At 37.4% G+C, this 15528-nt stretch overlaps 1 protein-coding gene across 1 annotated transcript in view; it reads left to right on the forward strand.

The window, feature by feature from the left end:
• NALCN (sodium leak channel, non-selective) overlaps positions 1 to 15528 on the forward strand; it is a 230438-nt gene that overhangs the window by 76810 nt on the left and 138100 nt on the right. Inside the window, exons 8-10 of the mRNA XM_088051078.1 lie at positions 2965 to 3107; positions 3226 to 3330; positions 6030 to 6116. Coding sequence (XP_087907204.1) covers positions 2965 to 3107; positions 3226 to 3330; positions 6030 to 6116 — 335 coding nt within the window. The remainder of the gene's footprint in view (positions 1 to 2964; positions 3108 to 3225; positions 3331 to 6029; positions 6117 to 15528) is intronic.

The following is a 15528-nucleotide window of genomic DNA, read 5'->3' on the forward strand; positions in this document are numbered from 1 at the left end:
TTCCATTTTTTTTTAACTATCATTGTGTTTAAAGGAATTCTTTTATCGTAACATCAAAAAGTGGAATTTATTAGACAACTTCAAACAAAACACAAAAACTTCAAAACATGTTACTTTATTTAACTCTTTTATCATCAGGAAGTTCTTCCCAAATTAATATTGAATGCCATCAAGGTTTAGCCATTTACTGAAATAAATAGGAAAATTATCATAAATATTTGCTAGATATCTTTATATCTCAAATTCAGCAAGTTACCCACGCCAACATGCCTAAGCTGATGAGCAGTGTCATAACAACCATGTGTTTAACTCTTCATGATTCAAAGCTTTATCGTGACTGAAAAGCCTCACCATTGTCTACAGTTATATTGCATAAATCATGATCCTAATGTTCAGGACTTTGACAAGAGGTGACTGTGTTCTGAAGTAGCAGGGCCTGTTATGTATTGAATAGCCAGGCCCTGCAGGTTTTCCTGTCCTCATTCCCTGTGACACCCATATTCCTGCTTCCGAGCAATCTGTGTTCTCATACACCCTAACATGAGACTCTTTGCACTACACTGTCATTACTTAAGCCCTTTGAACTACTAGGAAAAGACACTATGTCACTGATAAAATACAGACATCTGTGGAAAACAATAAATTTGCCATTTGATCTGAGGGGCATATGTTAGGTTTCATTTATGGCAGCATTCCCATGTCTGGTTTTTTGGGATGTATCCTACCATCACTTAAAATTTTGATATTTTCTCACCCTCCATATGGCTTTGAATATGGTGAGAAAAACAGAGTATGTTGCTGTGAGAGGAGAGTCTTTTAATAACTTACTCATTGGCTTTAGGAAGATGTAGTTCGAAATTAAAGAAATAATCAGAAAAAAACATAAAAGCAAAAACATGCAGTAAGGTAGATGTTAACTAAGAATTATTCTTATTTTTGAAGGCAAAACATTTCATGGTGTTGCATCCCTTATTATATATGAAAGAGGATTTCCAGATAGTGAACAGCGTGGTTCCTGGCATCAGTAATGAACATTTTATTACTTTCTAGTCACATATGTTAAGCAAGAAGGTATATTCTTAAGAGGGATTGCTTTCTAATATCCTTAAGAATACCTCTACCAGATATACACTATAGAGACATTTTTACTTTAGTGTCACAGGCAAACTCATTTTAATTGGGTTAATTGTGCATTTTTGTTCATTCACAGTATTGCTTTACTGTGGCAGATGGCCCAGTGATGTGTTATAAATAGTTTGCATGACATCCCCTCTATTTTACTAATCTTCACTGTGACTTTCCCATTGATAATGACTAATGACAATTTTCTAGCCAGCAACTTTTAATAGATTCCTTTTTTTTCCTTAATCTCTGCCTGTCCTCAACAGCACTGTTTTGTTCAATAATTTAATCAGTTCAGCAACAGTATATTATTAGACAATTGAACCATTACTTTTTGAATTTTTGAAATGTAAAATACCCATGAAGTAATCACTGATGAATATTTCAGTATTGATAGAGACCACTTTTTCTTCTAAAGAAATAGAAAGAGTTTTGCTTTCTATGCTTTAATGCTTTTCCTTTCCTTTTGTTTTCATTTCTTTCCCTTGGTCCTAATAACCATGTGCAGGAAAAAGAAAGAATCTAATAACTGAAAAAACTAACAGTTTTGCCTATCCACCATGCCCATCTTAACCATTTGACAACCACCTAACAAAAGCAGGTGTTATAGAGAAAAAATTCAATTTTTCCCTCTCTCCTCTCATCAGTGAAGATTTATCTGCAGAAGGAACACCCTGAGACAAAACTGGTTCCAGGTTCATCCAGTCCATGTTAACAGACAAAAAGATATAGATGTTGCAAATTCAGCGGGAAAATAACAGCACAGAGCTCCTTATACTATGGTGTGATTTTTTTGTGGAAACTCCTGGACTCTAGAATTCTGCCCTGAACTGCTTCTTTCTCTGTGGAAAGGATCAGATAGTCAACTTTCTCTATGTTGCTAGCAGCTGCTGTGTTTTGCTAAGGGCAGTGCTCCTTATGCTCCCTCTCTTTTATCGAAGGCATTCCATGAAACAAAGCAATAGTGGAGCAGAGCTAGCAGGTGGCTGTAGGACAATTCTGTGATTTCACAGCAGTTTGTGAGATTTCACAGTTTAATTTCACAGTTTAATTGTGTTTCTTCTTGGAACAAAAAAATTGCTTTAAACAAGAGTGACTTACAAGCCATAACCAGTCTCTATTTTGAAGGTTTCATTGCAGAGATAAGGAGGAAGACCAAGCTGGCTAAAGCATATCAGACTTTAGGTTTAGTTCAGACTTTAAGTTTAAAATTAGTAGCTTTATAGCTGTTATTCCGAAGTGGTTTCTGCACACACAAAGGTCTCTCATAACTTTCCTTTCATCTTCTCTCCACCCCCTCAGAATGATATAGCAAGTTTAGCTTAAAAATGCTTTTTTAAGGCAACATACGTATATTAATGCAGCTACTAACTGAATTTCAAAACAGTTCAGTAGCTTGCTGTAGATACTTACCTGTGCTTGCTAGTGTCAGGCACTTTCTTGCTGTATTGCTGCTTGCTCAGTGTTGCTGATATTAAAGGTGATTTTTTTAACCTACTGAATGTTGATCCTTGTTAAATCTGCCTTTTCTCAGGGATGCTGCTGAATGCAAACGATGGGACAAATTCTGCTTTTGGAGGCATTTGCATACTGCTAGTGAACTCTTCTAAGGGATTATTCATGTCTGTCCAGGGAGGGGAGTCAGTCTGATCAGACAAAACCAATTCATATTCAATTGCAAAAGGAACAAATGTGGAAATGCACCAGAAAATCTTCTCTGTGAAGGAGGAGAGATGATACCCTTTAGAAAAAACAAAATTAGGATAGATAAAAGTTTGTTTGCTGACACTAGAAACTTTCAGGGAGGTTTAATCCAAAAAATTTCATTTTTTCCTCTGACAGGCACAAGCATATTTACTGTTTATGAAGCTGCTTCTCAGGAAGGCTGGGTGTTCCTTATGTACCGAGCAATTGACAGTTTTCCCCGATGGCGTTCATATTTCTATTTCATCACCTTAATTTTCTTTCTGGCCTGGCTTGTTAAGGTACTGAAAAATACGACTTTTTAAATTGATCTGAAACATAGATCATGTTAGAATTAATTTCTTCTCTTTTCTGCATGCTGAGCTTTGTGTCAGTCCTTCTTTCTTGTTCTTTTTCCAGAATGTTTTTATTGCAGTCATCATTGAAACATTTGCAGAAATTAGAGTGCAGTTCCAGCAGATGTGGGGATCCAGGAGCAGTACTACTTCAACCGCCACCACCCAGGTGAAGCACTTGAGATGCTGAGAATCTTTGGGGATTCAATTTAGTTTCATTTATGAATTAATAATAAGCAAAAATTCCTGTCATATATGATATATTTTACTTTACATGTTACTACCTATATTCTAAACCTGATATACGAATTTTCATAAAAGATTAAATTCTTGGTTGTATTATCTAACTAGTCTTTCTTAAAAACAAATAATAAAGACTGTAATACGGTTCTCTATATGGCTAGGTACGTTATTGCTGTGTTTGTGTTCTCTTTAACAAAGTACGGTAATGCTTTTTTATCACATCATTGGTGGTCTGGAAGTCAGGGTTGCTATTGGATATCACTTCCTATGCTAAGAAATAAGAGCTGAAATCCCAAAGTGGTGGCTTGAAGAAGAGGGGTCAGAGTTCAGTAGCTGAAGTGTTTGGGGAAGCTGGTCCTGGAAGTGAGAAGAGTGTGCTGACATCAAGGAAGGATAGGTTGTAGGGGCAGGGAAAGAACTGTGCTCACAGCTGGGACAGCCACAGAACATGAGACCTGAAATAGAAATAACAAATAAGAGAAAGTTGTGATAGGAAGGGTGGGCTGGGTAGTGGGAAGGAACACAGTATGAAAAAGAAGAGCTACTGGTTTGGGATTTTAATTCTCTCCCTCATTATTTTAACAATCAGATTATGTGTTCCAAAAGACCAGGCTTTTCCAGGCTAGTGTGGTTTGCCATCTCTGAGAAGAACCAGTACCAACTGCCTGCAAAAAGCTCTTAGAAAGACAGATATGAGAAACATACCTATGCGGGAATTTTTTCTAACCATGTAGTTGGAGATTATTTATTTTCCTAGGCCAAAGGATTTAAGTTTCCAAAATTAATTAATGAATATTTTTATATTCTTTTCTATATTTCTTTAATCCATATGTAAATCTAGTAATCTAGTCCTTTTCTGCTGGCTGCTACATTTTTTGCCTCAGATACTTTGTGGTATAAATATACTCTATATGTCTTTGTCAAAGCAGAATCTGTGATATCAATTTAAAATCTAAAAAAATGGACTTTTCTACATGACATATGCTTAGCCTGGGGAACTTAATGTTCATAGGACAAATCCTGAGCCATATAGGCTTATTCAACATACTCTGAACTAGAAGATGGAACAGAGAGTTCAGTGTAGGGAAACACAAGAAGCAGCCAACATTAAGAAATTTAAAATATCCAAAATAATGTTAAGATTCAAAGAACACGAACACGTTGAATATAATCTGCATCACACAAATTAAAAATAGCTTGCTGGCTGCAGACAAGCAAATGGTTTGAATGCTTGCTTCATTCCCCGAGTCAGTGGCATAATGGGACATCAAGAGAGTCCAGGTTACCGAACTGCAAAAATTATTTATCTTTTTCTGCATTAAGATTGACAGAAAATATCTTGCAGGATTTCTTGTTCAAAGCATCAGATAATACAAAAATTAAAACCCATGCTTGTTTTGTACATGAAGTAGCCTTGAAATATCTGTCTTAATTTTCCCAGTTCATGCATTACTGAGCTGCTCCCCAAACTTATTCCTACAGAAAAGAAAATAAGTGTCAAGGAGTCGAAGTCTAGGAAGTGATCTCTAGAAAAGGATAAAAGGAGGTTCTTCTAAAGCACTTTAGCACTGCACTTTAAAGCGTGGTAAGAAGAGGAGTAACTGTGCTGATCTTAATTGGCAACTCTTCAGTGCAGAGATGCTAAATAAAGACTTGGAAGAATTACAACCTTATTTGGGTGACACTGTCCCCAGTCTAATGAGTACTTCTCTCAGGATGACTTTTAAACTTCAACCGTGCTCTTGTGGCTGTGTTCTTGAGGTGACTCGTTTGAATGCTGGGTGTCAAGGAAAAGGTGGGAGTGAGGTGGGAACTTTGCCACACTTCATTGCATGGTATATGCAGGTGGCAACTCAAAATGCTGGAACCATTCATTTTCTTTCAAGGACATTTTCAAGGACAGTGTTAATCACTTTCAGGAATGGTGTCCCACTGTTCCTTATGTCCAGCAGTCTGCATAATTTTGTGTCCTAATTTCTGAGGGAAAAACCCAACAAAACAGAATGCCTACGTCTGCTCTTCCAGTGGCTTGATAAAATGTGACTACCACTGTGGTCAAGAGAGCCTTTTCCATTGCCATCATTAGAGCCTGGAAGTATTCAGCTATTTACAGGAATTATAAGCTCTGTGAAACAGTACATAAGGACTGTCCAGCTACTCTTGATATGCATCAGTGCAACAAAAATAAAGTGGTCCTTACAGTAAAATAATTTTGCCAGTAAAAAAGATGAGGTTGTCTGCTATTGCCAAACGTTCCATGAAGCTTATTTGTGTGGTCACAATGTATATGTGTTTACTTAGGATAAGCTTACCTTAGTAAGGAAATTTTTCTGAATAGGTACCACCATCTAATGATGCTGGTTAGAGATAAACTAAATTGTTTTCTATATTAGGACTCATACAGAAATTAGTCTGAATTGTACTCAATGTTATATGAGTAAAATTCAGACAATTAGTGTTGGAAAAAGCATGTTACTTTTTTGTCTGTAGCAGAAAGAATAATTCCTCTGTTATTTTAAACTACCTATCATGAAAATGTATGCTGGCCCTTAGGGGGAATATATTAGATCTCACTTGTATTTATTGCCACATAAAACATTTCTGACAGCAGTCTTCCCTTTCTAGATGTTTCATGAAGATGCTGCTGGAGGTTGGCAGCTTGTGGCTGTTGATGTGAATAAACCCCAAGGCAGAGCTCCTGCATGTCTACAGGTATGACATTGTTTTTAATAAATCACTGTGTGTAACCAGCATCACTCAAATGCTGCCATAAGGACATTATGCTGAGAAATAGCTACCATCGTTTTAGTCATGGTTTTTTTAAATCCATTGCTTTCTACAGTGTAGATTTTTTCTTGAAAATCACAGATCAACAAAGAAAGATGTGCCACACCCAAAGGGAGAAGATTAGAAAAAAATTCCTGATAAGGTTCTGTTTTGTGTGCTTATGAGAGAAAGATTTAAGATTTTAAAAAAAGATAGTTAATCATGTTCTAGCTCTCGGAATTTATATACAAATATATTCCACTCCTAGGTTATTTGCAACATAAATGCTTGTTTATTAAATGCAAAATACAATAACACAAGCCAAGAAGCATGACTAATCATAATAAACACAGAAGTACCTAATTTCTCTTGTTCCCTTGTGAAAATAGGCTCATGGAACAGGGAGAGAGGAAGCATGTAGGGAGCAAGCAATACAGTGTTTGAAACGTCCAGGTTTGATATTCCTACTTGGATAAAAGTTAATTTGTAAAACTCCATCCTCATTGTTTAAATAAACCCAGACTAAGATAAGTAATTTTTTATAAATCCATTTTTTTGAACAGAGCACTGTACAGCAGCTTAAATTTTTATTTGTGAGTTAAATAATGTCATTTCTGGATAAAACAAACTAACTTCAGAATAGAAAGCCAAATCTACTATAGAATTTTCTGGCAATTTTGGTTATGTTTGGTTTAATGTGTAAGCTAAAATACATGTTCTTGTTGGCAGCATGTACATTGCTGAACCCTAAGCTGGCAAGCACCTTCAATCCCCTCCACAAGCTGTTCACTCTCAAATATCTCTGCTTTGCCAAACCACTGCCATATATTTGATTATAGCATATATTTTAACAGATAATTCATCTTCCCAATTTCATTCTTGATTTTGACAGCAGCAGGAACATCATTTGTGGTGTTCTCAAGTAACAGTCTCAGGTATGTGGATAAAATGTAGCTGAACTCACAGTGAAAACAACTTCAGATGAAAATTAAGATACCGTCTGAGTTACCTGGTCTACCTTTGTGGTATTGCATTTTTGCCCCTTACAGGAATCATGTGAACACAGTAAATTGTGTTCCAGTGGACATAAAACTCATACAGTCAACTTTTTATATTTGCCACTCTACTAGAAGTTTTCTTCTTTTTCTTCATCATTTTGTGAAATAGGGGAAGCTCTGAAACAGTGCTAAAGTGCCCATTTTAAGACATTAAACTACATGATCTCTGTTAGGTGTCCATTAGTCGAATAGTCCATTAACTGTATGAAGTCCATGTCCTAATCTCCATTAGTAACTTTATCCTTCATGACATTACTCTCTCTATCGATAAACAAGCTGTATTGAGTTGGTGTTGTTGTCATGGAGTCAGTAAACATGCTGTTCTATGTCTTATGTGCCTTATGCATGTTCTAACTTTTAGATATCAGAAATAAGAGTTGAGCAGTAGGACTTGCTTTGTATAATTTGTAACTTCCATGCATTAGATACCTTTCATTCATAAATATAAGTATTCTGTGTGTTGTAATACTTTTTGTGGATTTTAGCTGCCGGTCTGCACATATTAGGGTGGTCTGATGATTTTAAAATGTTCTGAGAAATGGATTTTTTGTTCTTCATCAGATCATAATCTGAGAATTTCAGAAAGAAGATGGTCTTACTCTTTCTTATTGCTATACTTACTACATGCCTGAGCTGGCAAAGTATTTATGCATTTGTTCAGGGAATGGAATCAAAGTTGGCAGGGGGAAAGGAGTGAATTTGTTATTGATCAGACTCCCTGCAACAGCATAAATGTTTTTTCTGACACAGGAAAGGGATGAGAACATTAGTGGGAGAGGTCTAGGAATGTGAGAACTGCTTCCTGCAGCAGCAATGATCTATAAAGCCTGACTACAATAAATTTCAATCCAGTTTATTTAAGAAGACATCTGTAAATGACTATAAAAATCAGTTATATAATTTTTTTTGTTTCTTGTTTTGTATTGGGCAAGTCTCAGAGAGACGGCTGGTCTGCTACCCTGTGCAGCCAGATCCTAGGAACCCCAGATACTCAGAGCTGGTGGCATCCAACCACTCAGTTTCCTCTGTGCAGCTCTCAGATTTATTCATAGGTACACTTTATTTATGTACATTTTTATATGTACATGTCTGCATGTCAAATACCTGTATAAACACACGTTTAAAGACGCATTCTAACTACTTGTAGGACAACAATGGGGTGCAGAGGTGTGGAGCATAGAGGTCATAGGTGGTATGGAGATTCATTTCTCCATGGCCATGGATAGTTTCCAGCTACCTGTAGGAACCTAATGGACTTCAGAGGTGGTGTGTGTTGGTTGTGGTATAGCAATATCAGATAATAATAATGTGGAGAAAAACGAAATAGAGGTAGCAGCAATTTAAACAACAACTCAGTAAAGTTTTAAATAGAAGCAGCAGGCCCTATCTAAAAACTGCCTGGTTTTAAAGATTTGTGCTGCTGAGATTTGTGGGTTTGAAGGGCAAATTCTGGTAGAAAAATACTTGTCAAGTTAACTGGAGGAAGTATTTCATACATTTGAGAATAAAGACCTGTCTAGTGCTAACCATGAGTTGCTGATGGCACTGAGGACATCTCTGCAGTTTTCCCTGACATGAACCAGAGAATTTACAGGGGCTGTCCTGTGGTACCTGCTTAGTTATACACTAGAATGTAGTATATTAACTAACTTCCATCTCCTTGGTTCCCTGCAAAAGCATTAACATCCTTTTTCACAGACAAGGCCAGAAGCAATGGACACAGCATTAAACAATGGGAGGTTCTTCTGAATACCAAGAAACAGTTTTTTACTCTGAGGGTAACTGGGTGCTGGCAAGGTTGCCCAGGGAAGTGGTGGAGTTTCCATCTTCAGAAATATTTAGTAGGTGTCCTGGAAAACTGTCTCTCAATGTCCTTGCTTGAGTGGTTTTGGTAGCATCATTTGGTAGCATTAGAAGACCTGAGCCCAGAGGATATAGGTTGTATGGGAAAGATACAGGGCTGTTGGAGGCAGTATTGGCAGATTGGCTTTGGTGCATGGAATAAACTGCTCCACACTTCACCTCAGATGTGCAGAATAGATGTAGACTGTACCTAGTACATTCTTTCAACCTGTCTTCTTCCATTCTTGTGGGTTCCCCACCAGAAGATGCTGAGTGTTAGGGAGGTGTTATGGCACACTGAGGAATTATGATTTGCGAACGAAACAGGACAAGATGAGCTTACAGTGTAAATATATCCCCAGCGGGATGACAAAGGACATTATGTAGGGAGCCTTGTACCTCTTAAGTACAGCACCTTATAGACATATGTACAGGCTGTGGCTGACTACCATCACCTTTCCCTCCTCCACTGCATTAACTAGGATGAGTAACTGCTTGCCTTTAAGCTTTTCATATAAAAATGTTGGTGAGATTGCTGATTAGAAAATAAGCATTTCTTGCTTAACAAAAGAAAAAAAGAACAAACAATTTCTAAGAGAAATCGTGAATGAGAACTTGCAAATGCCACAGCTGATCTTAACTTGTTTAAGGTGATCAGCAATGCCATGAACAATGTTCCCTTTCTCTTTGTTAGGATTTCCTACAAGTAGATACTTCAGTGTGTTTGGATCTTCGGGACTGACCCTGATTTTATTTGGGGAAAAAACCCCAAACAATTGCTGATTTAAATCCAAAGGCTGGCTGACAAAGCTTGATGCATTTGATTTTTGGCTGTCATATTTGCTGTATTATAAGCAAATTTGAAACTTCCTCTTACCTTCCTCCAGGCAACATTTGCAAAGAGTATCTGCAAAACAAAAGAGGTAGCTATGAGAGTTGTAAGCCTACACTTAGTTTGGCAGGATATTAGCTTTGAAACCTAACTGTTTCAAGGTTAACTGTGGAAGAAAGTACATATTATTAATAAGTCTGGGAGTGAAAGAACTCAGCTAAACCCTGTGTCCTTTAATTCTTCAATTGTTTCAGGGTATATATCCTGACAAGCTACAAAAAAAGTGCAATACTGTCTCAGTAGGCAGCTATGCAGTGCATGGAAAAATGAAAATAAAGAAACATAACACAGCAGAGAATGTGCTTTTGTGTTTAATAAAACCTTTAGCCCTTTTAAACATGTTGATGTTGCAGAGTCTTAATGGCTACATTGGACTTCTGTGGGATATGGCCCTAGAGTTCTGCCCTACATCTGATTCTGACAGTAAAAATTTTAAGTAATTGTTTAAAGTCTGTGTTGCATCCCCAACAGACTCATCCTCTTTTCATTAAAGGCATTAAAACAAATTTAAAATTTAAGTCCACAAGACCACTAATACAAGTTATGTAGCATTCCTGACTGAGAATCAAAGTCACAGACAAAACAAGTAACTTGCAAAACACATTTTTTACAGGCTGACAGGGAGGTCATGGAGACTCCATCTCTGGAGAAATGCAAAACCCAAGAGACATATTCCTCTGTCATTGTTCTAGGTGACCTTGACTTGACAGGGGGGTTGGACTGAATGATCTCCAGAGGTCCCTTCTAACCCTAACTATTCTGTGATTCATTGATTTCTGAGAACATACCTTTCTAGAGATGGCATCTGTGAATATTAGGTGATAATTTTATGGGGAAAATAGTGCACAACTTTTTTAATTTTTTTCTAGTGCTCTTGTAAGTGTGGGACTGTGTTCCCCCATGCAGCAGCCTATCTCTATTCCAAATGTTTCATGTTGAAATTATTTTGTGACAGGGAATTTGAAGTACTGAAGAGCAGGTTCTAGTAGTCTCACTCTCCTCTCCCATCTTAGAGTAATGCAAAACTGCAAAACTCCACTCTCTGTAAGAATGAGCCTACTTCAGTTGGGATAGAAAAACACTGCCTGACCTCTGGTTGGTCTTTACTACACGTGTATCAAGTGATAAGCTTGATTTTTAAATTGAAAATTTAAAGAACCTTCACAAATTTACATCTTTAAGTGGTAGATTAATGTCTGTGAGGGCACATGCAGCATGATTGTCCATATTGCAAGATTGGGAAGGAAACATTTAAAGGCAGAGCTGCTATTCAGGGGAAATAAGCAGGCCCGGGGAAAGGACCAGCAGGGACATTAGTTTAAATTCACTGAGGACAGGCTGCACTTGAGGAGGAACCAGCTGTGGCAACATAAACTGAGGCTGGGCTCTGCTGAAAGTGCCCTGGGAGTCTTAGTAGACAGAAGCCAGCGGCCTTCCCTGGCAACAGAGGAAGTTGACAGGATCCTGGGTTATTGTGTGGAAGGAATTATCTCCTGTTGCTCAGCGCTGTAAGCCTGAATCCAGAAACTGTGTCTGGTTTTGGGCCCCGGTGCAATCTGAATACTGACAAACTGACTCCAGTTCAACAGAGGGGCTCCAGGGTTCTTGAGAAGCTTACTGTTTTTCTGGGCTCTTTCAATAAAAAATGGTGAATTACAGCATGCAAAAAATAATTATATGGGCAAAATATGTTTGGTTCTCTAGTGTTATGGGATTATCTTTTTAATTCATAACAGAAAAGGATAGTGGTTCTTTCCACTTACATTTACATTTTATTTGTCCTGTCCCATCCTTCCTCTAGTTGAATTAACTGCAATCATTTCAACCACCTGAATTCATAAGTTCTTTTATTAACATAAACTGAGGGCCAGTTTATATTATCAGACAAGACTGGGAACTGAGGTATCTGAGGAGTAAACTTATGTCCCTTCAGTTGTAGCTGCTACTATGCTTAAGGCCTCTGTAAAAAGGAGGCAAGCAAACAGCAGAGAATGGTAACAGCTTTACCTTCCTCATCTGAAGTAGCATAAAGCTAAAACTAAGCACACATTTAAAAACAGTTCATTTGTGAATCCCCAGCCAGTTTCTGACAGTTAGCCAGACATTGGAGTATCTATCCCTCTACACTATTCACCGAACTTTCACCATTTCTTCCCATACTCTATGTACAAGTAGAAAATAATGGAATTCTCTTTGTTTATTTTTTTCATAATGCCCAGTATTTACTATCTCCCCATATACAACTGAGGATAGCAAGATGGGATGCGGCTGGACTGTATTGTGTATGTTCTTCTGTTGCCAACATGTTTAGTTTCTCCGTAGAGCCTTCCATTCCTCCTCGTTTTTTAACTGTTTTTACCTTACCAAAACTAACACTTTGTTTTTACATTACACTTGACATATTCTGTTCCCGAGTCTCCTCAGTAGAACTAATATGGTTGGTTTTCTGTACTGTTTCAGTGCTAAGTGCATCACTGAAGTGTCCAAGCTTCTGTTAAATGGTGCAATTTCTAGGCTTTCTAAATGAGAACATTTTCTAAATGAAAATAAAGAAGGGTTATTTTTTAATTGCAGCCTCAGAAGTTTAGGATTTGGAATCAGTTAATCTTCTGAATAAACTCATATACACAAATAATAAACTCATTCAAATAAAAACTTAATTTTAGCAAACTGAAAGAGAAGATTTTTTTTTCCACTGTAAGAGAGGATCCCAGTTAATTGGAAGAAATACATGTATACAATTTAATGAAAGACACTGTAGATAAGAATATAATAGGACAGAGTAGGCACACTTTCTGCTGTTGATTCCTAAGTTACACTAAAGGTCAAATTAGTATATAAATAGACTACCAACTTTTTTGTTCACCAATAATTATTGCCCATGAGAGAAGAGAAAACCCACTTGTGTTCTCTTCTGTTGTTCTTGCAGTGAAAATCCCTAAGTACTGCTTTATTTCTTGTCTCTCACATTCAGTATATCCAATCATGAAACTGCTAAAACACTCAATTCCTTCTTCTCTGGCTATGTCTTTTCCACCCTTTATGTTTTTTATGCCTTTGGATATTGCTTTTCATCTTTTTGTCTCCTTCAAGTTTCTCTAGAGTTCTGTAATTTTACAGAATTCTTTAACAAATTGAGATAATACATAGCATGAAGGACTGACCTTTTTTTGATGCAAAAAGGTATGCTTAAATTTCTGACACTAATCATATGCTCAAAAGTGCTGTAAAAATAATGTCACTTGCTCATATCATAGCTTTGTGACCTTCTATTTCTTTCGTAGGTGAAGCACATATGATTAAAAGTGAACATAGTATCTTTAATCTGTTGAAGATTTTACTGTCAGAGTGCACACAGAGTTTGTAAGTGACCACTTCCATTTATGCTGACATATCTGACACAGTGTCCTCATGCTTTTCAGCTGTGCATTTCATTTTTGCCCAAGCTGTTAACATAAATAGGGAGCTACTGTCTGGCTCATTGTTTCACACAGGAGCCACGTTGGGAAACTGTTCATAATTTTTCTGTTCATTACAAAACTATGTATTGAGAAAGCTGAAGATGTCATTACTTGAAGTTAGTAATACCAACCACAGTTTCATGGATGGTATGAGTTGAATCTTTCCAGTTCAGTTTTAAATGTCTTTGCAGACAGGGAGACAAAAAGAAGAAAGCAGTGACAAAATCATGAGCAACCTCTAAAATTAAAAGGAAAAGAAAAATATGAGATATAATGTACCTTTAAAGGGTAAATACATGCTCAAAGAATTTTAAAGGCTTTTTTTCTGAAAACTGGTCTTCATTTTTTCTTTATTTGTGAACCTAAAGCTTCCTACTGAGCTTGTAGGAGTAACTCATGATAGGCAGGAAGTTCTAACACACTACAATATGTTAAAATAATATCAACAACAGCAAAATAATGTGGCAATGTGGGAGCCTCAGCATGCATTCATGCCAAATGGTTCATGTTGAAATGGAAAACACAAAGATTATTTTTCAGTAAGAAAAGAAAATCAATATTTTAAATCAATGCCAGTCATAGGGAACAGTGAGAACAAGTAACAAAAGACCACAAAGCACCTTTGGGAACACTCAAAAAGAAAATGCAATAAATATAAAACCATTATACCAAAATAAAAGCTTCTTTGGCCCACATTAGGATGTGTCATAATCAGAAACCATACTATTTTTTCATGTTGCAAATTCCAGCCACTTCTGTAAAATTAAGGAAAACCTAGGTGACTGAGTTAAAGTTCTTCAAAAACACCATAATGCCCATTTTTCCTGCCCTCTTGTCACAGTCTAGTCTGATTTACTTTAAGCTACTGTACTGCTGTATGCAAGAGTCCCTCGCAGGTCCCCTATCTGTCCATGCATGTTGGTTCTGCTCTGCAAGTATGCCGTGCACCCTGAGGATAGGCCAGTGGGCTCCCAGGACAGACAAGAGGGGTATCTTGGCAAGCCCAATGTCATTCACCAACCCAGCAGGTTAGACATACCAAGGCACACTACTCACCACCAGGTGAGATGCTGGAACTCCTTTAAAAACCTCTTTGTAGATCAGCTGCCACAGAAGTAAAGATATGGTTAACCTCCTCATTTGTTTTACCTAACTTAGCAGTTTGGTGCGACCACCACATTTGGGTGAGACAAAGCGAGTTACAAAGGCTCTGCACAGAGCCTGTAGGGTATTTCTGTCTGAATTATTGTTTGCTCAGACATAGCACCAGACTTGCATTGCTCCACGCACCATTGCAATGTTTTGCCTTGGATAGCGAGGCCTGAAAGGGCAAAACCCTGCCCTGGTCTGTGGGAGCAAGCATCATTATACAAAGACCAGACTAGTAAAACCCAACAGATCTAGCTGGTCCATGGAAAGTGGCTGTAGCATGAAAGTTCCATGGAAGTGGAAGTAGCTGGACTTGGTCATCCTTATGGGTCCCTTCCAATTCAAGTTATTCTGTGATTCTAAGTGTCTTCCAAAGCATGTATTAGGGAGGGGATTTTTGTTAACACACCACATGTAAATCAAGTTAATCTTTCCTCCATCACTCCCTACTTTAGAGAGTTGGATATATCTATTTCCCAACTCAGCACTATTATCAGCACTATTTATCTATCAGATAGAAAAGTCCAATCTTTTTGCAGTGCCTTTCAAGTAGTTAGTTAGGTTAGTATGTTTAAATACCACAGTAGCCAAATCTCGCAGGGATAAATTTTTCCACTATAAGGAATGTGAACTACAGCAAGAAACCTATTAAGTAGTTTTCTTAAGATCTACAGGAAATTTGTTCTTAGACAATAAATTGAACCCAGATCTCCAGAGTCCCTCTCCATTCCCTTAGCCATTAGGAAATTTCTTCTCCCAGTGCACAATATAGTGTGTTGAGGAACTAAATTCTAAATAACCCAGTAAATTAAATAAGTAGAGTTTCACCAAAGGACGGACCCAGACTCATGCAACTGTTGAAAGAGAACTTTTAATAATATGCCCTTTCATTTTTGGAGTAGTAGCGTTTGCAAAGCCCAGAGAAGAATTAATAAAACCAAACTTACTGCAAATTT

This window comes from Pseudopodoces humilis, chromosome 2 (genome assembly GCF_049639895.1).
Source record: "Pseudopodoces humilis isolate 2021_Gansu_Grassland_sample_001 chromosome 2, ASM4963989v1, whole genome shotgun sequence".
Classification (NCBI taxonomy): domain Eukaryota; kingdom Metazoa; phylum Chordata; class Aves; order Passeriformes; family Paridae; genus Pseudopodoces; species Pseudopodoces humilis.